At 42.0% G+C, this 22,344-nt stretch overlaps 1 protein-coding gene across 2 annotated transcripts in view; it reads left to right on the top strand.

Moving 5' to 3' along the window:
* The window catches only part of LOC118361900 (oocyte zinc finger protein XlCOF29-like), a 100,606-nt gene that overhangs the window by 75,764 nt on the left and 2,498 nt on the right, over positions 1-22,344 (top strand). Inside the window, exons 1-6 of one of the 2 annotated variants that reach the window (XM_035742122.2) lie at positions 3,276-4,946; positions 5,255-5,385; positions 11,339-11,500; positions 12,477-12,632; positions 13,682-13,793; positions 14,010-14,122. In XM_035742122.2, coding sequence (XP_035598015.2) covers positions 4,688-4,946; positions 5,255-5,385; positions 11,339-11,500; positions 12,477-12,632; positions 13,682-13,793; positions 14,010-14,122 — 933 coding nt within the window. In that variant the 5' untranslated portion in view covers positions 3,276-4,687. Of the gene's footprint in view, positions 1-3,275; positions 4,947-5,254; positions 5,386-11,338; positions 11,501-12,476; positions 12,633-13,681; positions 13,794-14,009; positions 14,123-22,344 lie in introns of those variants that run through there. The other variant, XM_052485309.1, reaches the window with a different exon arrangement.

Below are 22,344 nucleotides of genomic sequence, written 5' to 3'. Positions count from 1 at the left end.
TTTTTTTGGGGGGGGGGGGGCATTTTTTCTCATGAATTGAAAATGAAATACGGAAATACGAATTTACGTAAGTATTCACACCTCTGAGTCAATACTTTGTAGAAGCATTCTTGGTGGTAACTACAGCTTGGAGTCATCTTGGGTATGTCTGTATCAGCTTTGCACATTTGGGGATATTCTTCCATTTTTCCTTGCAGATTTCCTCATGCTCTGTTCACCACCGCTTCCCATCTAACTTAACAATCTTAGTTTTTCCACAGATTTTCAAGTCTGGGCTTTGGCTGTGCCACTCAAGGACTTTCACATTCTTGTTCTGAAGCCATTCCAGAGTTGCTTTGGCTGTATGCTTGGGGTCATTGTCCTGTTGGAACGTAAATCTTTGCCCCAGTCTAAGGTCGTTTGCTCTTTGAAGCAGATTCTCATCAAGGATTTTCCTATATTTGCTCCATTCATTGTTTCCTCTATCCTTGCCAGTCTCCCAGTCCCTGCTGCTGAAAAGATTCCCCGTAGTATGATGCTACCACCACCATGCGTCATGGTAGGGATGGTGTTAGACAGGTGATGAGCTGTGCCTTTCTGCAAACATAGCGATTGCATTCAGGTAAAAAAGTAAAATGTTTGTCTCATTAGACCACAGAATATTTTGCCTTATGCTCTGAGTCTTTCACATGCCTTTTTGCAAACTCCTGGTGTGTTGTCTGTCGTGCATTTTTCTCAGGAGTGGCTTTCGTCTGGCCACTCTCCCATAAAGCCCATATTGGTTAAGTGCTGTAGAGATTGTTGTCCTTCTGGCAGGTTCTCCCATCTCAGCCAAGGAACTCTGTAGTTCTGTCAAAGTGGTCATTGGGTTCTTGGTCACCTCCCTGACCAAGGTTCTTCTTTCTAGTTTGGTCAGACAGCCAGCTGTAGGCAGAGTCTCGGTTCTTCCATATTTTTTTTAATTTCCCAATGACGGAGACAACTATGCTCTTGGAAACTTTCAACACTCTTATAATCTTCCATAGATTTCTCAGCTCTATGGACAGTTTGTTGGACTTCCTGGTATAGTTTCTACTCTGACATACACTTCTTTGAGATTGGATTGGCAGATCGCATACACCTTCAACTACTGTACTGGAGTGAGGCCAATCACAGCCTACCTGCATTCAATTCTCATTAGTCCTGAGCCCTAGACACCACATTCCTCCCCCCACTACACCACCCAAACCTCCACAAGCCTGGTTAATCATTGGGAGCAATTACCTTACGCATGAAGGTACCACATTTATCTGTACAAACAATAGTACGCAAGTATAAACACCATGGGACCACGCAGCCGTCATACCGCTCAGGAAGGAGACGCGTTCTGTCTCCTAGAGATGAAAGTACGGTGGTGCGAAAAGTGCAAATCAATCCTAGAATGACAGAAAAGGACCTTGTGAAGATGCTGGAGGAAACGGGTACAAAAGTATCTATATCCACAGTAAAACAAGTCCTATATCAACATAACCTGAAAGGCCATTCAGCAAGGAAGAAGCCACTGCTCCAAAACCACCATAAAAAAGCCAGACTACGGTTTGCAACTGCACATGGGGACAAAGATCGTGCTTTTTAGAGAAATGTCCTCTGGTCTGATGAAACAAAAATATAACTGTTTGGTCATAATGACCATCGTTATGTTTGGAGGAAAAAGGGGGAGGCTTGCAAGCCGAAGAACATCATCCCAACCGTGAAGCACGGGGGTGGCAGCATTATGTTGTGGGGGTGCTTTTATGCAGGAGGGACTGATGCACTTCACAAAGTAGATGGCATCATGAGGAATGAAAATGATGTGGCTATATTTTGAAGCAACATCTCAAGACATCAGTCAGGAAGTTAAAGCTTGGTCGTAAATGGGTCTTCCAAATGGACAATGACTCCAAGCATACTTCCAAAGTTGTGGCAAAATGGCTTAAGGACAACAAAGTCAAGGTATTGGAGTGGCCATCAAGGCCCTGACCTCAATCCCATAGAAAATATGTGGGCAGAACAGAAAAAGCGTGTGCGAGCAAGGAGGCATACAAACCTGACTCAGTTACACCAGCTCTGTCAGGAAGAATGGGCCAAAATATTCACCCAACTTATTGTGGGAAGCTTGTGGAAGGCTACCTGAAACGTTTGACCCAAGTTAAACAATTTAAAGGCAATGCTACCAAATACTAATCAAGTGTATGTAAACTTTCTGACCCACTGGGAAGTGATGAAAGAAATAACATCTGAAATAAATCACTCTACTATTATTCTGACATTTCACATTCTTAAAATGAAGTGGTGATCCTAACTGACCTAAGACAAGGAATGTTTACTAGGATTAAATGTCAGGAATTGTGAACTGAGTTTAAATGTATTTAGCTAAGGTGTATGTAAACTTCTGATGTCAACTGTACATATGAGATGAGTAATGCAAGATATGTGAACATTATTAAAGTGGCATTATTAAAACATCTTTTCCCAATTTTCACCTAAAATGACATACCCAAATCTAACTTCCTGTAGCTCAGGATCTGTAGCAAGGATATGCATATTCTTGATACCATTTGAAAGGAAACACTTTGAAGTTTGGAAATGTGAAATGAAGGTAGGAGAAAGATAACAAAGAAAAAAACATGCAGAGAATACGTGGACAACTACAAATACTTAGGTGTCTGGTTAGACTGTAGAGTAGATTCAGGATACACCAGCAGAAAATGCACACAACAGTAGTGTATAGTGATGTAATATAGTACTAGTTAGTTTGTCATCAATTACGTTAGTTTTGGATGTAGTAGGGAACTGGATGAGCTGAGGAAATAAGGAGTATGATGAGGCAGAGTAGATGATATGGTGATGGTTTATGTGATGGTGTCTAAAGATTATTCACTAATGAAAAGTGACGGGGGGGGGGGACACCCTTGGGGCCTGGGGTCACGGCCAGGGATCAGCCATTATTGATGGCGACCCTGGAGCAATTAGGGTTCCTTCTCTTTTTTTAAAAACTAGGCAAGTCAGGTACAAGCTTGTGATAAAAGTTATTCTACCTGTCACGTATCACGTTGTGCAATAAGAGTACTATACTTAACATTATGTGAGTATATGACCATTTCGTTGAAGTTAAATACAAAATTGACTCTGTGCTGATTGACTCTGTTATTTTTTATCATTACAAGGACTGAGTTTCCCTTCTCTCAGTCGAACCGAAACATACTTAATTCTTGAATCAACACATTGACATCCCCCCCATAATAAACTCCAATGGCTCAATATTGTTAGGTACTTAAATCACAGTGTTCAAGATGGGGCTTGACAGTTAACATTTTATAATATCATGTGTCTGTGTGTACAGCAAAGAGTTTCTTATAAACTTTTATGCTTTTCAGTTAAATTTGTGTTTACAGTCAATGAGGACCTACTGATATCCAGTGTTGAAGGCGGGAGAGACTGGACCTCTGAAGCGGCTGGTCACAAACACTGGCCCCGGATCAGGACCCTGGATCAGGAGCCGTCCCTTTTCGTTCCCGAGTGTGAACCAGGTCCCAACCGTGAGGGACAGAGACTCCACCACCACAGAGAACACAACCAGTGGACAGGTGGACTGAACAACCTCAGTCCTGGTGGTCATCAGAGTGACAGAGGTTCCAGTCAGGGATCCAGTCTGCAGCCCAGAACATTCTCTTCACAGTCTCAGTGCAGTGATGAAGCAGGACCTGAGGCTGATAGAGATAGACCCTCCTGTTCCTATGATGCAAACACCACAGCATCCATGATGAACTGAGCAGGTCATCTTTGGCTTTAGCCTTCACAGAGGGTGGTGGGAGTCTAACAGGAAGCCTTTCTTCTCCTTCAGGATCTTGTCTAATGCCTGGTGACTGGGCTCAAGTCTAGCCTTTCTCAGTTGCCTCATGGTTACCCCACCAATACAGACAGGGTCGGGTTGAGCACTCACCAGAAGAAGCACCTAGCCTACAACACAGCACACAATCCCAACAACACCCAAACAATGGCTAGATGTCAAGGAGGGAGCTCAAAGACTAACAACCTGAGGGTGGTGGCTCCTGCTTCTACCTCCTCTGGTGTCATTGGGTCACAATGTGGGAGGCTAAGCATTAGGATGGACACTGACAAGCCATATGCCTACCTCACGTGTGGGAAGTGCTTTGCTAACGCAAACTACAGTATGTGAAGGAGCACCAGACCGTTCCCACCAAGGAGAGGCCCTACAAGTGTAAACTATGATACAAGACCTTCTCCTTCCTGACTAATGTTAACAGAAATAGGAGTGTCCACAGTGGAGATAAGCCACACCACTACGATTTGAGTTTTACGCAGGGGATATCTGGGAACCATTCTTTCGCTGAGCATGAAATATAATGATCATAGTACATTTGATTTGTAATGTAATAAGCAGTACCGTAAAAAAACAGCGCGCATAACTTAAACATTCAACCACACCCTTTCAGCCACAATGCCAACCAATAAGATCCTTTCTCTTCAGTATAAACGGAAGTGAACAGTGACCAAGAATAATTTCCACATTAGCGTTTGTCGTTATTTAGCCGTGCATTAACACATTGTAATTCAAAATATGACACATTTAGCAGCATAACATACACCAGGTAGTGTGTAATTCACGTTGGAGACCGAACTTGGTTGATAATTGTTCTCGGTAACTACTAACGTTAGCTAGCGGACAATGGATCAATGTATGGTTTCTCACACTCAAATAGCCTCCATAATGGAGGTTCTAGCGAATGCAGCCGTGGCAGAGATCTGTAAACTCGTAGACGACGACTATGCAGTGTTTCGTTTGGAAATCACTCAAAGCCAGAAAGAAAACAGGGCAATGCGGAGGAAACTACAGCTACTGGAACTGAAGGTATCACGGGAGCGCGTCCTCGCCAGTCGTCCCAGAAGTGTCAAGATCCTCGACCGATACAGAGGAATGGCAAGAGGTAGGCCCCATATGCTCGACTTGTTTACCACAGATGTGGTTAACCGGAATTGGGTCTTGGTCAGTTTTTTTAGATGGAATGCAATAATCCCCCTGATTACTAAGCCGTCTTGCACAACAATAGCACAACAATATCACATTCTAACTAGTTTATTCATTTACTGCATTTCGTTCAATAAATAGAAAACCAAGAAGTTATGAGAAGTGTTACCTTACATCCTGGCCAATTCTAGACAGTGTCATTCGTGTACTGTTGAGCAATGACCATAGTTAACCTATCCACCTCTTTTCCCCCAATCACTCTCTCAGGTGAAGGACATCACACTGGAGGCCACAGGGGCATTGTGAAGCCAGTGGGACACAATACATGGCGAGATGACCAACCAATCACTGTTGATGAGGGGAGTGGAACCTCAACCCAGCATGTTATTGTGATAGAGGTTAGTGTAATAGTGTTATGTAAAAAATGTGTTACTTTGTAAATCAAATGTGGACGGTTTATTTCAGCAATTGCTTTCCTTAGCTATTCACTTGCTTACATGTACAGTGCATTCGGAAAGTATTCAGACCCCTTCCCTTTTTTCCCACTGTTATTACATCCTTATTCTAATATTGATTAAATACATTTTTCCCCTAATCAATTTACACAAAATACCCCATAATTGCAAAGCGAAAACAAGTTTAGATATTTTTGCAAATGTATTAAAAATAAAAAACATACCTTATTTACGTAAGTATTCAGACCCTTTGCTCTGAGACTCAAAATTGAGCTCAGGTGCATTCTGTTTCCATTAATCATCCAATGAAGTAGAAACATCAAGGAGTCCACCGGTGGTCAATTAAATTGATTGGATATGATTTGGAAAGGCACACACCTGTCTAAACAAGGTCCCACAGTTAACAGTGCATGTCAGAGAAAAAACTAAGCTGTGATATCGAAGGAATTGTCCGTAGAGCTCCGAGACAGGATTGTGTCAAGGCACAGATCTGGGGAAGGGTACCAAAGTATTTCTGCAGCATTGTAGATCCCCAATAACACAGTGGCCTCTATTTTTAAATGGAAGACATTTTTGAACCACCAAGACTCTTCCTAGAAATGGCTGCCAGGCCAAACTGAGCAATTGGGGGAGAAGGGCCTTGGTCAGAGAGGTGACCAAGAACCTGATGGTCACTGTCAGAGCTCCTCTGTGGAGATGGGAGAAGCTTCCAGAAGGACAACAATCTCTGCAGTAGTCCACCAATCAGGCCTTTTATGGTAGTGACCAGACAGAAGCCACTTCTCAGACAAAGGCACATGACAGCCCGCTTGGTGTTTGCCAAATGGCACCTAAAGGACTCTCAGACCATGAGAAACAAGATTCTCTGCTCTGATGAAACCAAGATTGAACTCTTTGGCCTGAATGCCAAGCATCACATCTGGAGGAAACCTGGCACCAACCCTACGGTGAAGCATGGTGGTGGCAGCATCATGCTGTGGGGATGTTTTTCAGGGACTGGGAGACTAGTCATGATTGAGGAAAATATTAACGGAGCAAAGTACATAGATCCTTGATGAAATCCTGCTCCAGAGCACTCCGACTGAGGCGAAGGTTCACCTTCCAACAGGACAATGACCCTAAGCACACAGCCAAGACAATGCAGGAGTGGCTTTGGGACAAGTCTCAATGTCTTGAGTGGCCCAGCCAGAGCCCGGACTTGAGCCCGGACTTGAACCTGACCAAACATTGTTGGAGAGACCTGAAAATAGCTGTGCAGCGACACTCCCCATCCAACCTGACAGAGCTTGAGAGGATCTGCATACAAGAATGGGAGAAACTCCCCAAATACAGGTGTGCCAGCCTTGTAGCGTCATACCCAAGAAGACTCGAGGCTGTCAAGTGCTTCAAGAAGTACTGAGTAAAGGGTCTGAATACTTATGCAAATGTTACATTTCAGTTTTTATTTTTAAAACATTTACCAACATTTCTAAAAAAACAGTTTTTGCTTTGTCATTATAGGGTATTGTGTATAGATTGATGAGGGGGAAAAACAATTTAATCCATTTCAGAATACGTCTAACAAAATGTGGAAAAGGCAAAGGGGTCTGAATACTTTCCTTATGCACTGTGTTTTGTGTGATCCCCAGGAAGAGTAGCTGCTGCTTCAGCATTCTAACATCATATTAATTAATTTCATGGCCCAAAAAACTTGCATAAACAGTGAATATAATATAGGCTAGTGATGTGCGACTTGACTCATAACCGCATTGCTCGCGGTTATATCCGCATTCCGCGGGGGCGGGTGGATTTAGTGTCATGGAATATTGTATGGGTGGGTTGATGGAAGAGAAAACAATGCATAAATCCATACATGTGCAATTCATATCTATAGGCTTCTTTCTTTTATTATATGCAAAAGCCAAGCTTTAGGGCCTAACTGTACACACGCCAAATAGGCTACACAATTGTTTTTTGTTTCAACTACTGTGTTTAAGATATCACAGGATCCGGCAGTCTAACAGGAGAGTTTGAGCACAAGAGAATCACTGAAAAAAATATGGTCCAAAATGTAAGGTTTTATTTACAAGTGCACTTTACAAGGTGAATATTTACAAAAATGGCTCAGAATTTATCCAACAATTACGTCCTGGTAGCCTTTTGCAGTCAACAATGGGCAAAATCATGCAATAGCAACTGAAAGGCAAAACTCATAAAGCCTATAACGGCCAACAAACCTCACTCGACTGAGAATTTGTTTAGAGAACTTAGCAACACGTTATCTTCACAGCAGTTCTACTGATAATGGTAAAGAACGGGGCTTATATACCCACAATATCCCCTGGCACACCCAGTTGGAGAGAAACCATACCGATGCACACACGATGCAAACTAAGCGGATACATGGCTAGATCATTGTAAAAGACACTAAAAGGAAATCCGATAGACAAACTTAAATCATAATTGCTACAGTTATTGGTTAAGCAATAGAATGGATCATTTTCCGAATATAGCATGACTCCAAAACGGGACTAACCAATGCAATGACCGATTGCATGAGGTGTGAAGTGCGTGCGCTAGCAACACTGCTTGCCCGACACCAATGGATGGCAGGGAGCTCGCTCCCGTGATGTACTGCGCCGTATGCACTACCCTCTGTAGCACCTTGGGGTCAGATGCCAAGCAGTTGCTGTACCAAGCAGTGATGCAGCCAGTCAAGATGCTCTCAATGGTGCAGCTGTAGAACCCTTTTGAGGATCTGAGGGCCCATGCCAAACCAACAGGTTGCAATGAATTAAACGTGTAAAATAAAGCACATTCTTTCTTTTAAACAAATGAAATAGTCCTTGAGTTTTACTTCTAATAGCACAAACGAGTGGTGCACTCATAAGTGTAATGCAGTTTATACACTGAACAAAAATATCAAATATTTTACTGAGTTACAGTTCATATAAGGAAATCAGTCAATTGAATTAAATTCATTAGACCCTAATCTATGGATTTCACATAACTGGGAATACAGACACGCATCTGTTGGTCACAGATACCTTTTTAAAAAACAAGGCAGGGGCGTGGATCAGAACCAGTCAGTATCCAGTGTGACCACCATTTGCCTCTTGCAGCGTGATATCTCCTTCGCATAGAGTTGATTGTGGCCTGTGGAGTGTTGTCCCACTCCTCAATGGCTGTGCGAAGTTGCTGGATATTGGCAGGAACTGGAAACCGCTGTTGTACACGTCGATCCAGAGCATCCCAAACATGCTCAATGGGTGATATGTCTGAGTACGCAGGGCATGGAAGAACTGGAACATTGTCACGGTATCAGTGTGCATTCAAATTGCCATTGATACAATGCAATTGTGTTCATTCTCTGTAGCTTACGCCTGCCCATGCCATGACCCCACTGCCACCATGTGGCAGCCACCATGTGGCACTCTTCATAATGTTGACATTAGCAAACTGCTTGCCCAAACAACGCCGTCTGCCCGGTACAGTTGAAACCAGGATTCATCCGTGGGAGCACACTTCTCCAGCCTGCCAGTGGTCATCAAAGATGAGCATATGCCCACTTTAGTGACCCTGGTGAGGAAGATGAGCACGCAGATGAGCTTCCTTGATAAGGTTTCTGACCGTTTGTGCAGAAGTTCTTCAGTTGTGCAAACCCACAGTTTCATCAGCTGTCCGGGAGGCTTCCCACAGGTGAAGAAGCCGAAATGTGTAGGTCCTGGGCTGGAGTCATTACACGTGGTCTGCGTTTGGAAATACTAACAAGTTGTCTAAAACGATGTTGGAGGCAGCTTATTGTAGAGAAATTAACATTCAAATCTCGGGCAACAGCTCTGGTGGACATTCCTGCAGTCAGCATGCCAATTGCATGCTCCTTTGAAACTTGACATCTGTGGTATTGTTGTGACAACTGCACTATTGGAAACTATTGGAGTGCACCTTTTGTAATGAAGCTTAATCAGCTTCTTGATATGCAACACTTGGCAGGTGGATAGATTACCTTTGCAAATGAGAAATGCTCACTAACAGGGATGTAAACAAATTTGTGCACAACATTTTAGACAAATAAGCTTTTTGTGCATATGGACATTTTCTAGGATCTGGAGAACGGTGGTTTGACGTGACGAGAGAGCAAATCATCACATGCTGTTCAAAAGGCCTAAATATTCAATAAATAGATGAATAGCCTAAATGCTGAAGAAAGACATAATTATTCAGAATATTTAAGAGAAAGTGAACTGTACAGCGCATTTTCTATATTTTTGCGGGCCTACCTGTTAGGGTAACTTGGTAAAATGCCGCCAGGGGTAATCGCTCCCCTGCCTGTACTTTCCACAGAAACTACTTCGTTACAATTACTTTCCCTGGATGCCACTACTCTTCCTCAACAAAAACATCTCTCATAACAATTTAAGCCAATCAACAAACATTGAGGTAGGGTGGGTTTTTACCCAAAGTTACCCTACAATTGATCCGTGTTACATTCAGCCCCACTCTCCCCTATGGACTCATTGTGAAGCAGTAACAAGTACCACTGCTAAAAACTCGGTTTCAAAATGGTGCAGTTCGCGCATATTTAGGAGTTGAGAAATAAATAAAGTAGGAATGGAAAGCTGGGAACCCCCTCTTTTTAACAAAGGCCATTAAAACAGTTCCCCCCTGCGATTGCATTATGAATTGTTGTGCATTGACTGCTTGTTTCCCCCTCTATGGCACTCGCAAGTCGCAACTTGAATGTGCCTTGAGTAGGGTTGGGACGATATACTTAAATTGAATATTGTGATATTTGACATTGACGATATATTGAGACGCAATATTTGGAGTCGCATATCGTAGAAGTCTCCCCAAATATCGCCCAATCCTACTTAATAGGAATATTTCTCTCGAATAGTACGCACAACAAGGCGACTAGTAAATAGATAAGCTATTCTAGTGTGAGAATGCCTGGTTTTGTTCGTCATTACTCGTTTTGTTTTTAGAGGAAATTAAATGTGAACTGTTCTAGCATCTTCAATGTGCGCCTTTTTCATGTGGCATATTTTTTTGCTGTGGGATAAATAATTTTGCCGTGGCGAACCGCTAAATGACTGCCGTGGGAAAACTACAGTAGAACACACGAGTACAGTAATGTACTGTACTTCGATGTCCAAACTTGTGAAACAGACGTCTGATGGTTTCAAATTTTGTCTAGTCCTGATCAACCAACGGTGGTCTTGTTTTGGGGTGGAGCTTATTAGAATAATAGCCAGTGTGTAGAATAATAACCAAATATGCAAAATACAGATATTACATATTTCTCTACCTTTTGTGTACCTATTCAGGATACATCATAATGAAGAGAATGATATTCATACCCATAATTATGCATTTCTGTATAGTACAGATCAGGGACCCATGATGTAATTCTGTTAACTTCACCAACTGTAGTTCAATAACCAAAATACATTTCTTCAAACTCAGCGTGTCATGTCATAGCTGACACCCCATTATTTCTGCAGACATCTTTGAATCTTAAGTCAGAGCAGTTATTTAAGTTTTTGGAAAACATGGTGGCATAAAAAAAGAGGGAGATTTTACTGTAATTCTGTTACCAAAATTTGCATTTGTACAGTTCTTCCTGTAAATGTGTTTTTGAAATTCTCTGTATAAATAATTCAAAGTAGTCCTTGTGCATAGAGTTGTATGGTTTGTTAAACTTTGAAATCAATGGTTTTTGTTTGGCATGCATTTTAAAGTGAAATCTAAGTAAGTAATTCCATTACACCATAATTGAAATGGTTCCATTTACAATGATGATGATGATGCTGATCGGGACTTGTTAGTGGTAGTTTTGTGAGAAGTGCATTGTTCTAAACTTTCCCAATTTTAATCTTCACACCCCTAACAGTTAATAGCCTAATTTTCTTGTCAGTCGGCACATGCAGAGGCCTCAGGTCCTGGAAGATTCTCTCTGGTCAAGCAGGAGAGGACTGAAGGAGAGGACCCACGAGACAGCAGACACATCCAGACTGGAGAAGAGGCTGGAGTGGAACTCCCTTCGCCCCAGCCCAGGACCCGACGAAACATCACTGAGGTCAGTGTAACGCCGTCCTCAAGTTAGAGACCGACACAGAGACTTTACCTGTAACACAAAGGCTGTCACCGACTAAGAGTTGTCTTTTCTTTTGACCAATCAATTGTTTTAATCAAATATATGCAGATTGTCTGATGCTTTAAGCGAACTGTTTGATGAAACAATTAAGACACACAAATGATTAGAGGGAGTCCGACCACAATTGATTTGATTGTGCCGCCTGGCTCATACTTGCTGCACTTTGTTTAAAAAAAGGACAGAGTGACTGTGTTACAAGCACCCGTTGTCTCTCCTCCCTGCTGCAGTGACCACAGAACATCAGTGTGTATAGCACTGTCTGTGTTGCAACAACTTTTCAGTCAGAAATGGCTGTAAAGGCTATGTTACCAAAATCTAATTTGTTTAGGAAAAACATTCCCTATTCCCTCAACCCTTGCTGTCTTTGTGACACATGTATGCTTCGCATGCACGCGACAAACAGGGCCTGACCTATAGCATATCATAATCGCATCAATAAATAGGTTATAACAAACTGAATGCCGTAACTCATGTGACAGCAAAATGGATGTAGAGGATGTGACCAATAAACTCAAAATGGGGAATGTTTACTGGCTGTGCAGGAGGTAAAAGGGAAGTCGGATGAATACATTTGATAAGTTGGGGAAAATACTGTGGCTCAAGAAAAATAAGACGGCACTTTATAACCATTATAGACTTACTAAATATACCCACACACTAACAAACACCTACTGCACACGTCAAAATAGTTTCGTCTGATGAGCTGACTTGTATGTACCCACAACATCATATTTATGTCTACATGATTGGTTTTACAACAGCATAATAATTATAACTACAGTACAGGTCTCATGTAATGGAGATGGGTAAACACTCCATGTTGAACATATTTATTATCTGTGTGTACGTACCTGAGGGAGTGTATGTCTGTGTCATCTGTATCACCTGTCTCTTCCAGGAGGAGGAAGAAGATCCAGAGGTGCAGCTGGTAAAGGAGGAGGGTTTGGGGAACACTGAGGGGACCATGGTCATGGAGGACAACCAGACTACACCTCCTCCTGAATCCACAGAGGAACCAGCTGAGCAGCACAGGACCACACACAGTCTCATTGAGGTGAGCCCACTGTGAACTACTGTCTGTATGGTATTAGGTCAGGGTCCATATCCACAAAGCCTCTCAGAGTAGGAGTGCTGCTCTAGGATCAGTTTTGTCTTTTAGTTCATAATGAATAAGACGATCAGGTCTGATACCCGATCAGCACTTCAACTCAGACTCTGTGGATACGGGCCCAGGTCTTGATTCATTTTGTCCTAAGTGTGGAACCATGCCTTTGAATGATCAAACCATTAAAGAGTGTTAAGTAATCAAATCAACTAACGTGTTTGCATAGTACTCCTAGCAATCCCTCATTGCCCAATCAGAAGATGCTCCATATATCCGATTTCAGTAACACTTTACATAACACATTTTGACACGGTCTAATCCATGTCATAAAACTGTACACGTTGTAACCTATATTACATTATTGTATGGCACCCACATGTATTCAATTGTGTTTTATCCCTGCCAAGAAGTTCCTTACATTCTTTGTTGTAATTAATTCTTTAGTCGTTTTTGTTTATGATATTTTAAGTAACTTGTAGAAAATACACTTTGACACCCATGAAGCATTATGACCATCCTGTGTCGCTTTACTTGGACAAAGAAAATACACTGACACTGTCAAGAAGCATTAGGACTATCATATAAGCCAGATAAGGGCTTGTACGTGATAGACCTATGTCAGTCATCAGTCAAAAAGAGGGTGTCTTTTCCTGCTCTTGAAATCTGCTCCTGCATTCATCAGCAACAAAGCATTGGGGAAGGTGCATGTCTGACATCAATGTGTGCACAATTACAATAATATATGAATATGGTCAATTTCAGTAAATGTTCCAGGTAGGATTTGTGGGGTTTGACGCTCTTATGTAGGTGTCATAACCAGCCATAAAATATGCAATAGGTCACAAGAGGTCTAAGTATGTGTCATGGCCATAGTTTGACAGGTTATGTCAGCTGTTGAGATATTGACACGGTTATGACCGTGTTACGATTCTAGGTGTCACGTAAAGTGTTACCCACATGTCTTGATCCAACATCCTCTCACTCTGTATCTCTTACAGTCAGTAGACATGGAGGATGGGAAGCCTGATCTGCTGATAGTCAAAGAGGAGACAATAGAAGACGAACCAGAGAGCATTGATCTGCTGAGTGGACTAAAGATGGGGGAGCAAGGTAAGGGAGAACTACATATAACCTACATACAGCAATAAATCTTCCTGACCATATTATTTTCCTTTTCTTCATTCATAAAATTAAATCAAGAGAACTTGTTTACATAGAAAAACACATCTTAATGTATGAACTTGACCAGATAATTGCCAAAAAAATCTCCATATGTAGCATTCTCTTCCATGTTTGTAAAGTTTATTTTCTAACCTCTTCCTGCAGGTGATTGGATGGAGGCTAAAAGAGGAGACTGGACAGCCATCTCTGATTCCCAGACCGGTGCAGCCAAGGGCCCAGGGGACAACATCACAGAGCAGGCCAGGACCAGAGGCGAGGTCAGTGGATGGGACAGCGTCCTCAACTCTAGGCTGGGGAACAACACTGTTAACCAGAAACAGACAGTCGAACACAAAACAACCGAATTTAGTCTCCATGCCAACAGACTGGCAGAGACCAGGGCGAGGTGTAGATTTGGTCTGTGGGGACGGGGAGGTGTCCGTATGTGGAGGGAGAGAACAGACACAGACTCGGCTAGCGATGCTCCGTCCTGCTCCTATAGTTGTGATTCAGAAAGACTGATGGCACCTCAGGTTAAGCCCCTAGCAGGTGCTGGCTTCAGCCTACCTTCTATAGGATCTATCAACTGGAACATGGACCCTGCGACAACACAGACACTCCCTGGCCTTCATGCTCCTCACACTCTCCTTATGTTAAACCAGACCTCAGACAATGCCAGTGCCTCAACACTAAATGGCTACACAAGCCCATTGACAAATGACAGTAGTAGAGATGGAATCAGTAAAGGTGGCAGCGCCAAGGAGAAGCGCTTCCCGTGTTCATTCTGTGGGAAAGCCTTCAGTTTCCCCAAACACGTGGAGATCCACCAGAGGATACACACTGGGGAGAAACCGTTCGGCTGTAGCCAGTGTCACATGCGCTTTGCCCAGGCTGGCCACCTGAAGAGGCACCAGAGAGTCCACACAGGGGAGAAACCCTACAGCTGCCACCAGTGTGAGAAAAGGTTCTCCCACCAGCATCAGCTGAAGCTGCACCAGAGAGTCCACACAGGGGAGAAACCCTACAGCTGCCACCAGTGTGAGAAAAGGTTCTCCCACCAGCACCATCTGAAGATGCACCTGAAGGTCCACACGGGAGAGAGGCCGTTCGCCTGTACGCACTGCGGGAAGAGGTTCTCAGAGAAGAGCTCTCTCAGGATACACCAGCAGAAAATGCACACAGACCATGTATAGAGTATAGTGATATGTAGTACTAATTGTTTTGTTTGCAGTTAATTATGTTGGTTTTGGATGTATAGGGAACTGAGGAAAGACTGAGTATGATGAGACAGAGTACATTATATGGTGATGGTGTTTGTAAATATGCTTCACTGATGAAGAGTGACAACTCTGTCCCTTTAGGTTAATACTGGTGTTTTATAATAAGGAAATGATAGTGCCTTAATTCATGTTTACTTTAAATAAAGTAGTGATGTGTGTAATGTTGAAACTTTTCCAAAGTACTTTAAAATGTATTTTTATCAAAGCAAGGGTACCAGATTTACATAAGTTATTCTGCACTGAACAAAATAAATGCATCATGTAACAACTTCAAAAATGTTACTGAGTTAAAATGAATTCGTTAGTCCCTAATATATGGATTTCACATGATTTGGATTCAGTGTTGTGTTCAAGACCACCTAAAGCGAGACCAATTCAAGACCGAGACCAGAAAAAGTCCAATTCAAGACGATTGGTATTTTGTCCAATCGCCACCATTGTAAGAGTTAAACATGTCCAGTATTTCTTTAGACATTAAGAAAAAATGCATGCCAAGGGAAAATAGAGCCACTCTACAAATTACTAACCCAAACACAGTGGGGAACAATGAGGTCCTTCTACATCTTCAGAGAAGGGCTAAGGATTTATAATATAATAATACTATTTTATATTATGTTCTGATTTAATCTATTGCATTTTTGTTGGAAAGGGTTAACACTCAAGAGAAAAAAAGATTCAATCATGATGTCTCTGGGTAGATAAATCTAGCTTGCCATGTAAGCCAGAGGCTAGGCCACCAGAGGCTAGGCCACCAGAGGCTAGGCCACCAGAGGCTAGGCCACCAGAGGCTAGGCCACCAGAGGCTAGGCCACCAGAGGCTAGGCCACCAGAGGCTAGGCCACCAGAGGCTAGGCCACCAGAGGCTAGGCCACCAGAGGCTAGGCAGAAGGGATCTGCCATTCAACTGTATAAGGGCAAAATTTTGGCGTGACAATGGAATCAACCAATTACATTTTGACTTGTAATGAATGGGTTGAACCGTTTTAACAAAAAAAACATATGGAAACATCTGCCTTCTCAATGGCCAACAATAGCGATAGCGAGCAGTAGTTCTCATGGTCTAGCTAGCTATCTTTAGTTGTAGGCTCGTTTGCAGTGGCTGCAGCAGTTATTGAGGCAGATGTTGCTAACGTTAGCTAAGAAGTTAAGTTTCAAATGATCATCTGGTGAGTTGAACTGTTTTATTGGAGCTCACTTGCTTTTCTTAGCCATCTCTTTGAAAATATCTTGTGTATGAAACATTGTTGCATTTAAACTTTATGTCACTGTTTACTTTGTGCTAAATGTTAAATGTTTTTTGCAGTGGGAAGTACTAGTTCTACATTTTCATTTGGAAATGCGTCGCCCCCAATGGTTGTGTTTTTATTTTCTTATGATTGGGACCTACTGGCTTATTATTTCTGTGTGAATGGACTGCTTATCCTTTAACATCATGCTGCAGTCTTTCCATCGGCCCCATGGAGAAGTGGGTATACTCAAATTTTCCCAAAATGGCCTGCCCAGTGGAGGCAATTAAGTCTGGCAGCCCAACTGATTGGCAAACGTACTGCAAATTAAGAAATCATATGACAAAATAAACTACACTATGAAACAAAGAGAAATTATGTAACGAATGACAGTAAAAAGCATTGGGGCACCTTAAATGACATTTCTTGGAGAAGAAAAAGCCATCTTGGCTCCTTCATTCATTGAATCAGATGGCTCATTCATCAAAGCCCACTGATATTGCAAACTACTAATACATTTTCATTGGCAAGTTATGCAAACTTAAGTATGACATGCCAGCAACAAACGCTGACACCACATCCAAGTATATCGGACCAAATTATTAAAGACAAATTGTACTTTTGAATTCCGTAAAGTCAGTGTGGAAGAGGTGAAAAATGTATTGTTTATCAACAATGACAAGCCACCGGGGTCTGACAATCTGGATGGAAAACTACTGAGGATAATAGCAGACGATATTGCCACATCTTCAATTTAAGCCTACAAGAGAGTGTGTGTCCTCGGTCCTGGAGGGAAGCTAAAGTAATTCAGCTACCCATGAATAGTAAAGCCCCCTTTATTGGCTCGAATAGCCGACCAATCAGTCTGTTACCAACCCTTAGTAAACTTCTTGAAAAAATTGTGTTTGACCAGATACAATGCTATTTTACAGTAAACAAATTGACAACAGAATTTCAGCATGCTTATAGGGAAGGACACTCAACAAGCACAGCGCTTACACAAATGACTGATGATTGGCTGAGAGAAATTGATAAAATGATTGTGGGGACTGTCTTGTTAGACTTCAGTGCAGCTTTTGACATTATCGATCAGTCTCGGCTGGAAAAAACGTATGTGTTATGGCTTTACACCCCCTGCTATAATGTGGATAAAGAGTTACTTGTCAAACAGAGCACAGAGGGTGTTCTTTAATGGAAGCCTCAAATATAATCCAGTTAGAATCAGGAATTCCCCAGGGTAGCTGTTTAGGCTCGTTGCTTTTTTCAATTTTTACTCACGGCATGCCACTGACTGAGTATAGCCAGAGTGTCTATGTATGCGGATGACTCAACACGTCAGCTACTACAGAGTTGCAGTTAGTTTCAGAGTGGGTGGCAAGGAATATGTTGGCCCTAAATATTTCTCAAACTCAAAGCATTATATTCGCAAAAAAACACTCAAACCCTAAACCTCAACTAAATCTTGTAGTAAATAATGTGGAAATTGAGCAAGTTGAGATGACTAAACTGCTTGGAGTAACCCTAGATTATAAACTGTCATGGTCAAAACATATTGATGCAGTGGTAGCTAAGATGGTGAGAAGTCTGTCTACACTAAAGCGATGCTCTGCCTTCTATCAACAACACTATCAACAAGGCAGGTCTTGTTGATAGTTTTGTCGCACCTTGACTACTGTTCAGTCGTGTGGTCAGATGCCACAAAAAAGGACATAGGAAAATTCCAATTGGCTCAGAACAGGGCAGCACGGCTGGCCCTTGCATGTACACAGAGAGCTAATATTAATAATGTGCATGTCAATCTCTCCTAGCTGAAAGTGGAGAAGAGTGACTTCATCACTACTTTTATTTATGAGAGGTATGTTGAATGCCTCGAGCTGTCTGTCTAAACAACTGGCACACAGCTCGGACCCACATGCATACCCCACAACACATGCCACAAGGGGTCTCCGCGGAGTCCCCAAATCCAGAACAGAACAGGCACACAGTACTACATGGAACTCTATTTCACATCAAATAACTGACACAAACAGTAAAATTAGATTTAAAAAATAGATAAAGAAACACCTTATGGAACAGCGGGGACTGTGAAGCAACACAAACATTGGCACAGCCACATGCACACACGATAACATGCACACTATACATGCACATGGATTTAGTACTGTAGATGTGGTGGAGTAGGGGCCTGAGGGTACACAGTGTGTTGTGAAATCTGTGAATGTATTGTTTTTAAAATGGTATAAACTGCCTTAATTTTGCTGGACCCCAGGAAGAGTATCTGCTGTTTTGGCATAATAAATACAAACACCAAATGGTTCCCTAATGTTTTTTTATTAGTATTCCTTTATCTTTTTCAAATTGGCACTCTCAAAATCACACTTTTTAAAAATATAACATCACATTTTTGTTGTTTTTCAAAGTCCACAATGCTTAAATCCGAACCCGAGACCATTTTGGAGGTCTGGGGAAAATCAGAAAACAATTTGTGGAGTATTTTTGTAAAAATAATGTATTATTTTTTTTGTTTTTGCTCAATCTAATAGGGTGGGCCTGGCCATGCCTGCACCCCTGATGAAAACAGGGCATGATGACTTAATTGTGCATCACAAATAGCCTACTAACAAAGACTTTGGCCCAAACTTTTTCAATACCTGGTTTGCATACCCATTTACTTGTAGATACCATAAGTCCTACCTACCTACCCTACCGGCTATGTCATTCTTCTGAGAGCTGCTCCATGCCAAAACCAGAGCTGTGCGCGCTTGCTGCCTGTAGATGATATTCTGATGATATTCTGCTGAAACTAGGCTATCTGTGCGCCACGCATGTGAATATATTTCACGTGCTATGCGATTGTGTAGGATACTTTGTGCATGATTTCTCTATTGTACTACATAACTGATTTCTCTATTGTACTACATAACTAATAAGTCGTATACCTCCACTACACTACTTTGTTACTCGTCAGTGGAGATTAAGAAGTGAGTATACGAAATGGCCATAACAAAAGTGGGTATACAGCGTATACCCACTTGTTGTGAAATTGTTGGATTACTTGTTAGATATTACTGCATGGTCGAAACTAGAAGCACAAGCATTTCGCTACACTCGCATTAACATCTGCTAACCATGTGTATGGTTTGATTTATACCTGCTTATAGCCTCCGTTTTACAACAAGTGCACTCCTTATTCATGAGAACACACACGGTTTCCTACTGATAACGTTCGTCTCACCACTGATCAACTCGTTGTTAACTGGCTAGTTAGCATCACTAACAGCCTAAGGCAAAGAGATCTATTCCATCGCTATGGCTGCGAACGTTCTCACCGGGGACTGAAATTCTAATTAGGACAACTTTAGGGATGAATTCGAGGACTATGCCCTGGCAACCGGTCAACATGAAAAACCCAATGAGTTCCAAGCAGCAACTCTGAGGAGCTTAATGGGCAGAGAATCCAGGCACATCTACCTGCGCAATCTCACACTCAACAACAGTGTGACGCAAAGGCCATGCTGGATGCATTGGATAATTACTTCAGACCTACCAGGAACGTCATTTATGAGCAGGTTGATTTTGAAAGCTGCAAACAGAAAGAGGGTGAGTCAGTGAACAAATTTGTAACCCATTTGAGAGAAAGATCCGCTACTTGTTAATACGGGGGATTGAAAGATGAACTGATTCGGGACAAAATAGTACTGGGAATTGCAAATGAGGACACACGTCGGCATCAACCAAAGGAGAGGCTTAACATTAGCAACTGCCATTGAAATATGCCGCACTGCTATGAGAATGAGAGCAATAGAGATCTAAACCCCATGCACCGACGCTGATACTGTTCACACTGTTGCCAGGCAAACACTCAGACAAAACCAATCAAGGCAGAGTAATTCACAACGAACGGTGAACACTGGAAATGCACACGCAAAGAGCACTGCCCTGCCTACGGAAAACCATGCAGAGCTTGTGGAACTAATAATCACTTTGCAAAAGTGTCTCAAAAGCAAAAAGGGCAGGATTCACTGTGTTGATGTCACTCAGTGTTAAGAACAGTGAAAGTGACATTTACATGCATGAATACATTGGGGCTGTACACTCGAGGGAAGAAATGGTTTGTGGACAGTACGATTACACAAGCTGCAACAATGTCAACTGAATTCCAGTGCTACGTGCACTGTAATGAGCTACAAAGACAAAATCAATCTGGCACCTGACACACAATTCTTGCCCTGCTATAAAAGCTGTACTCAGGAGAGTACTCCAGTTTGGTGTTTCTGTGGCGCCTGAGGTACACCAACACAAGCAGCACAAGTTATTGGCTGGGCTCAAGGGCATTGAACGCATCGCTGATGATCGTAGGCCATGGTGACACACACTAAGAAGCAGAACGTGACCACGATGTGAAGTTCCTGGCACTGATGGAGCGCTGCCGATCAGTTAAGCTACACCTTTGACATTTTTTGGCAAAGTTTACTTTTGTAATACAACTTTAGGTATTTTTTAAAGTAAATAATCGATAAAATTGAAGACTGGATGATCTGTGTTCAATACAGGAAGAAAACTAACTGAAGCATGCTTTCTGGTCATGCGCCTCTATCAAACAGAACACATGAAGTGACCCTCGTTCAATATGGCCATACTTCTTCATTACACAAAGGAATAACCTCAACCAATTTCTAGACTGGTGACATCCAGTGGAAGCAGTAGGGACTGCAAGCAAGTCCCTTAGAAATCTGGATTCCCAATGAAAACCCATTAAAAAGAGTGACCCCCCCAAAAAAAATCTGAATGGTTTGTTCTCAGGGTTTCGCCTGCTACATAAGTTCTGTTCTACTCAGACATGATACAAACAGTTTTAGAAACTTCAGTGTTTTCTATCCAAATCTACTAATAATATGCATATCTTATCTTCTGGGGATGAGTAGCAGGCAGTTGAATTTGGTCATGCTTTTCATCCAAATTTCCAAATGCTGCCCCCTATCCTAGAGAAGTTAAACTATGGTTTTGGCAAGTCGGTTAGGACATCTACTTAGTGCATGACAAGTCATTTTTCCAACAATTGTTTACAGACAGATTATTTCACTTATAATTCACTGTATCACAATTCCAGTGGGTCAGAAGTTTACAAACACTAAGTTGACTGTGCCTTTAAAAAGCTTGGAAAATTCCAGAAAAGTATGTCATGGATTTAGAAGCTTCTGATAGGCTAATTGACATAATTGGAGTCAGTTGGCAGTATACCTGTGGATGTATTTCAAGGCCTACCTCCAAACTCAGTGCCTCTTTGCTTTACATCATCAGAAGAAATCAGCCAAGACCTCAGAAAAAAATGTAGACCTCCACAAGTCTCGTTCATCCTTGGGAGCAATTTCCAAATGCCTGAAGGTACCACGTTCGTCCATACAAACAATAGTATGCAAGTATAAACACCATGGGACCACGCAGCCGTCATACCACTCAGGAAGGAGACACGTTCTGTCTCCTAGAGATGAACGTACTTTTGTGCGAAAAGTGCAAATCGATCCCAGAACAAAAGCAAAAAGGACCTTGTCAAGATACTGGAGGAAAAAGGTACAAACGTATCTACAGTATATCCACAGTAAAACAAGTCCTATATCGACATAAATTGAAAGGCCGCTCAGTAAGGAAGAAGCCACTGCTCCAAAACCGTCATTAAAAAAAGCCAGACTACGGTTTGCAACTGCACATGGGGACATTTTGGAGAAATGTCCTCTGGTCTAATTAAACAACTGAAGTAAAAAGAAAATGCATTTTCATTTGTTATGACTTGACTGTTAAGAACTTAATGGTTGTGCTGTTATGTTTGCACTTTCTATTGAAACAATAATGTTATGGAGTCTAGTTGATAGGTAATCGACTAGCTGGGCTGTTTCCCAGACCCCGTATGTAGGGACTTGTACAATGCGTTATTCTTTCATCTAACATATCTTACAGAAAACAAAGCGGTTTTATGCACTTACTGAATGAACGCTG

Source organism: Oncorhynchus keta, chromosome 29 (genome assembly GCF_023373465.1).
Source record: "Oncorhynchus keta strain PuntledgeMale-10-30-2019 chromosome 29, Oket_V2, whole genome shotgun sequence".
NCBI lineage: Eukaryota > Metazoa > Chordata > Actinopteri > Salmoniformes > Salmonidae > Oncorhynchus > Oncorhynchus keta.
Note: the sequence above shows the minus strand (reverse complement) of the source record. Positions and strands in the feature narration are given on the sequence as shown.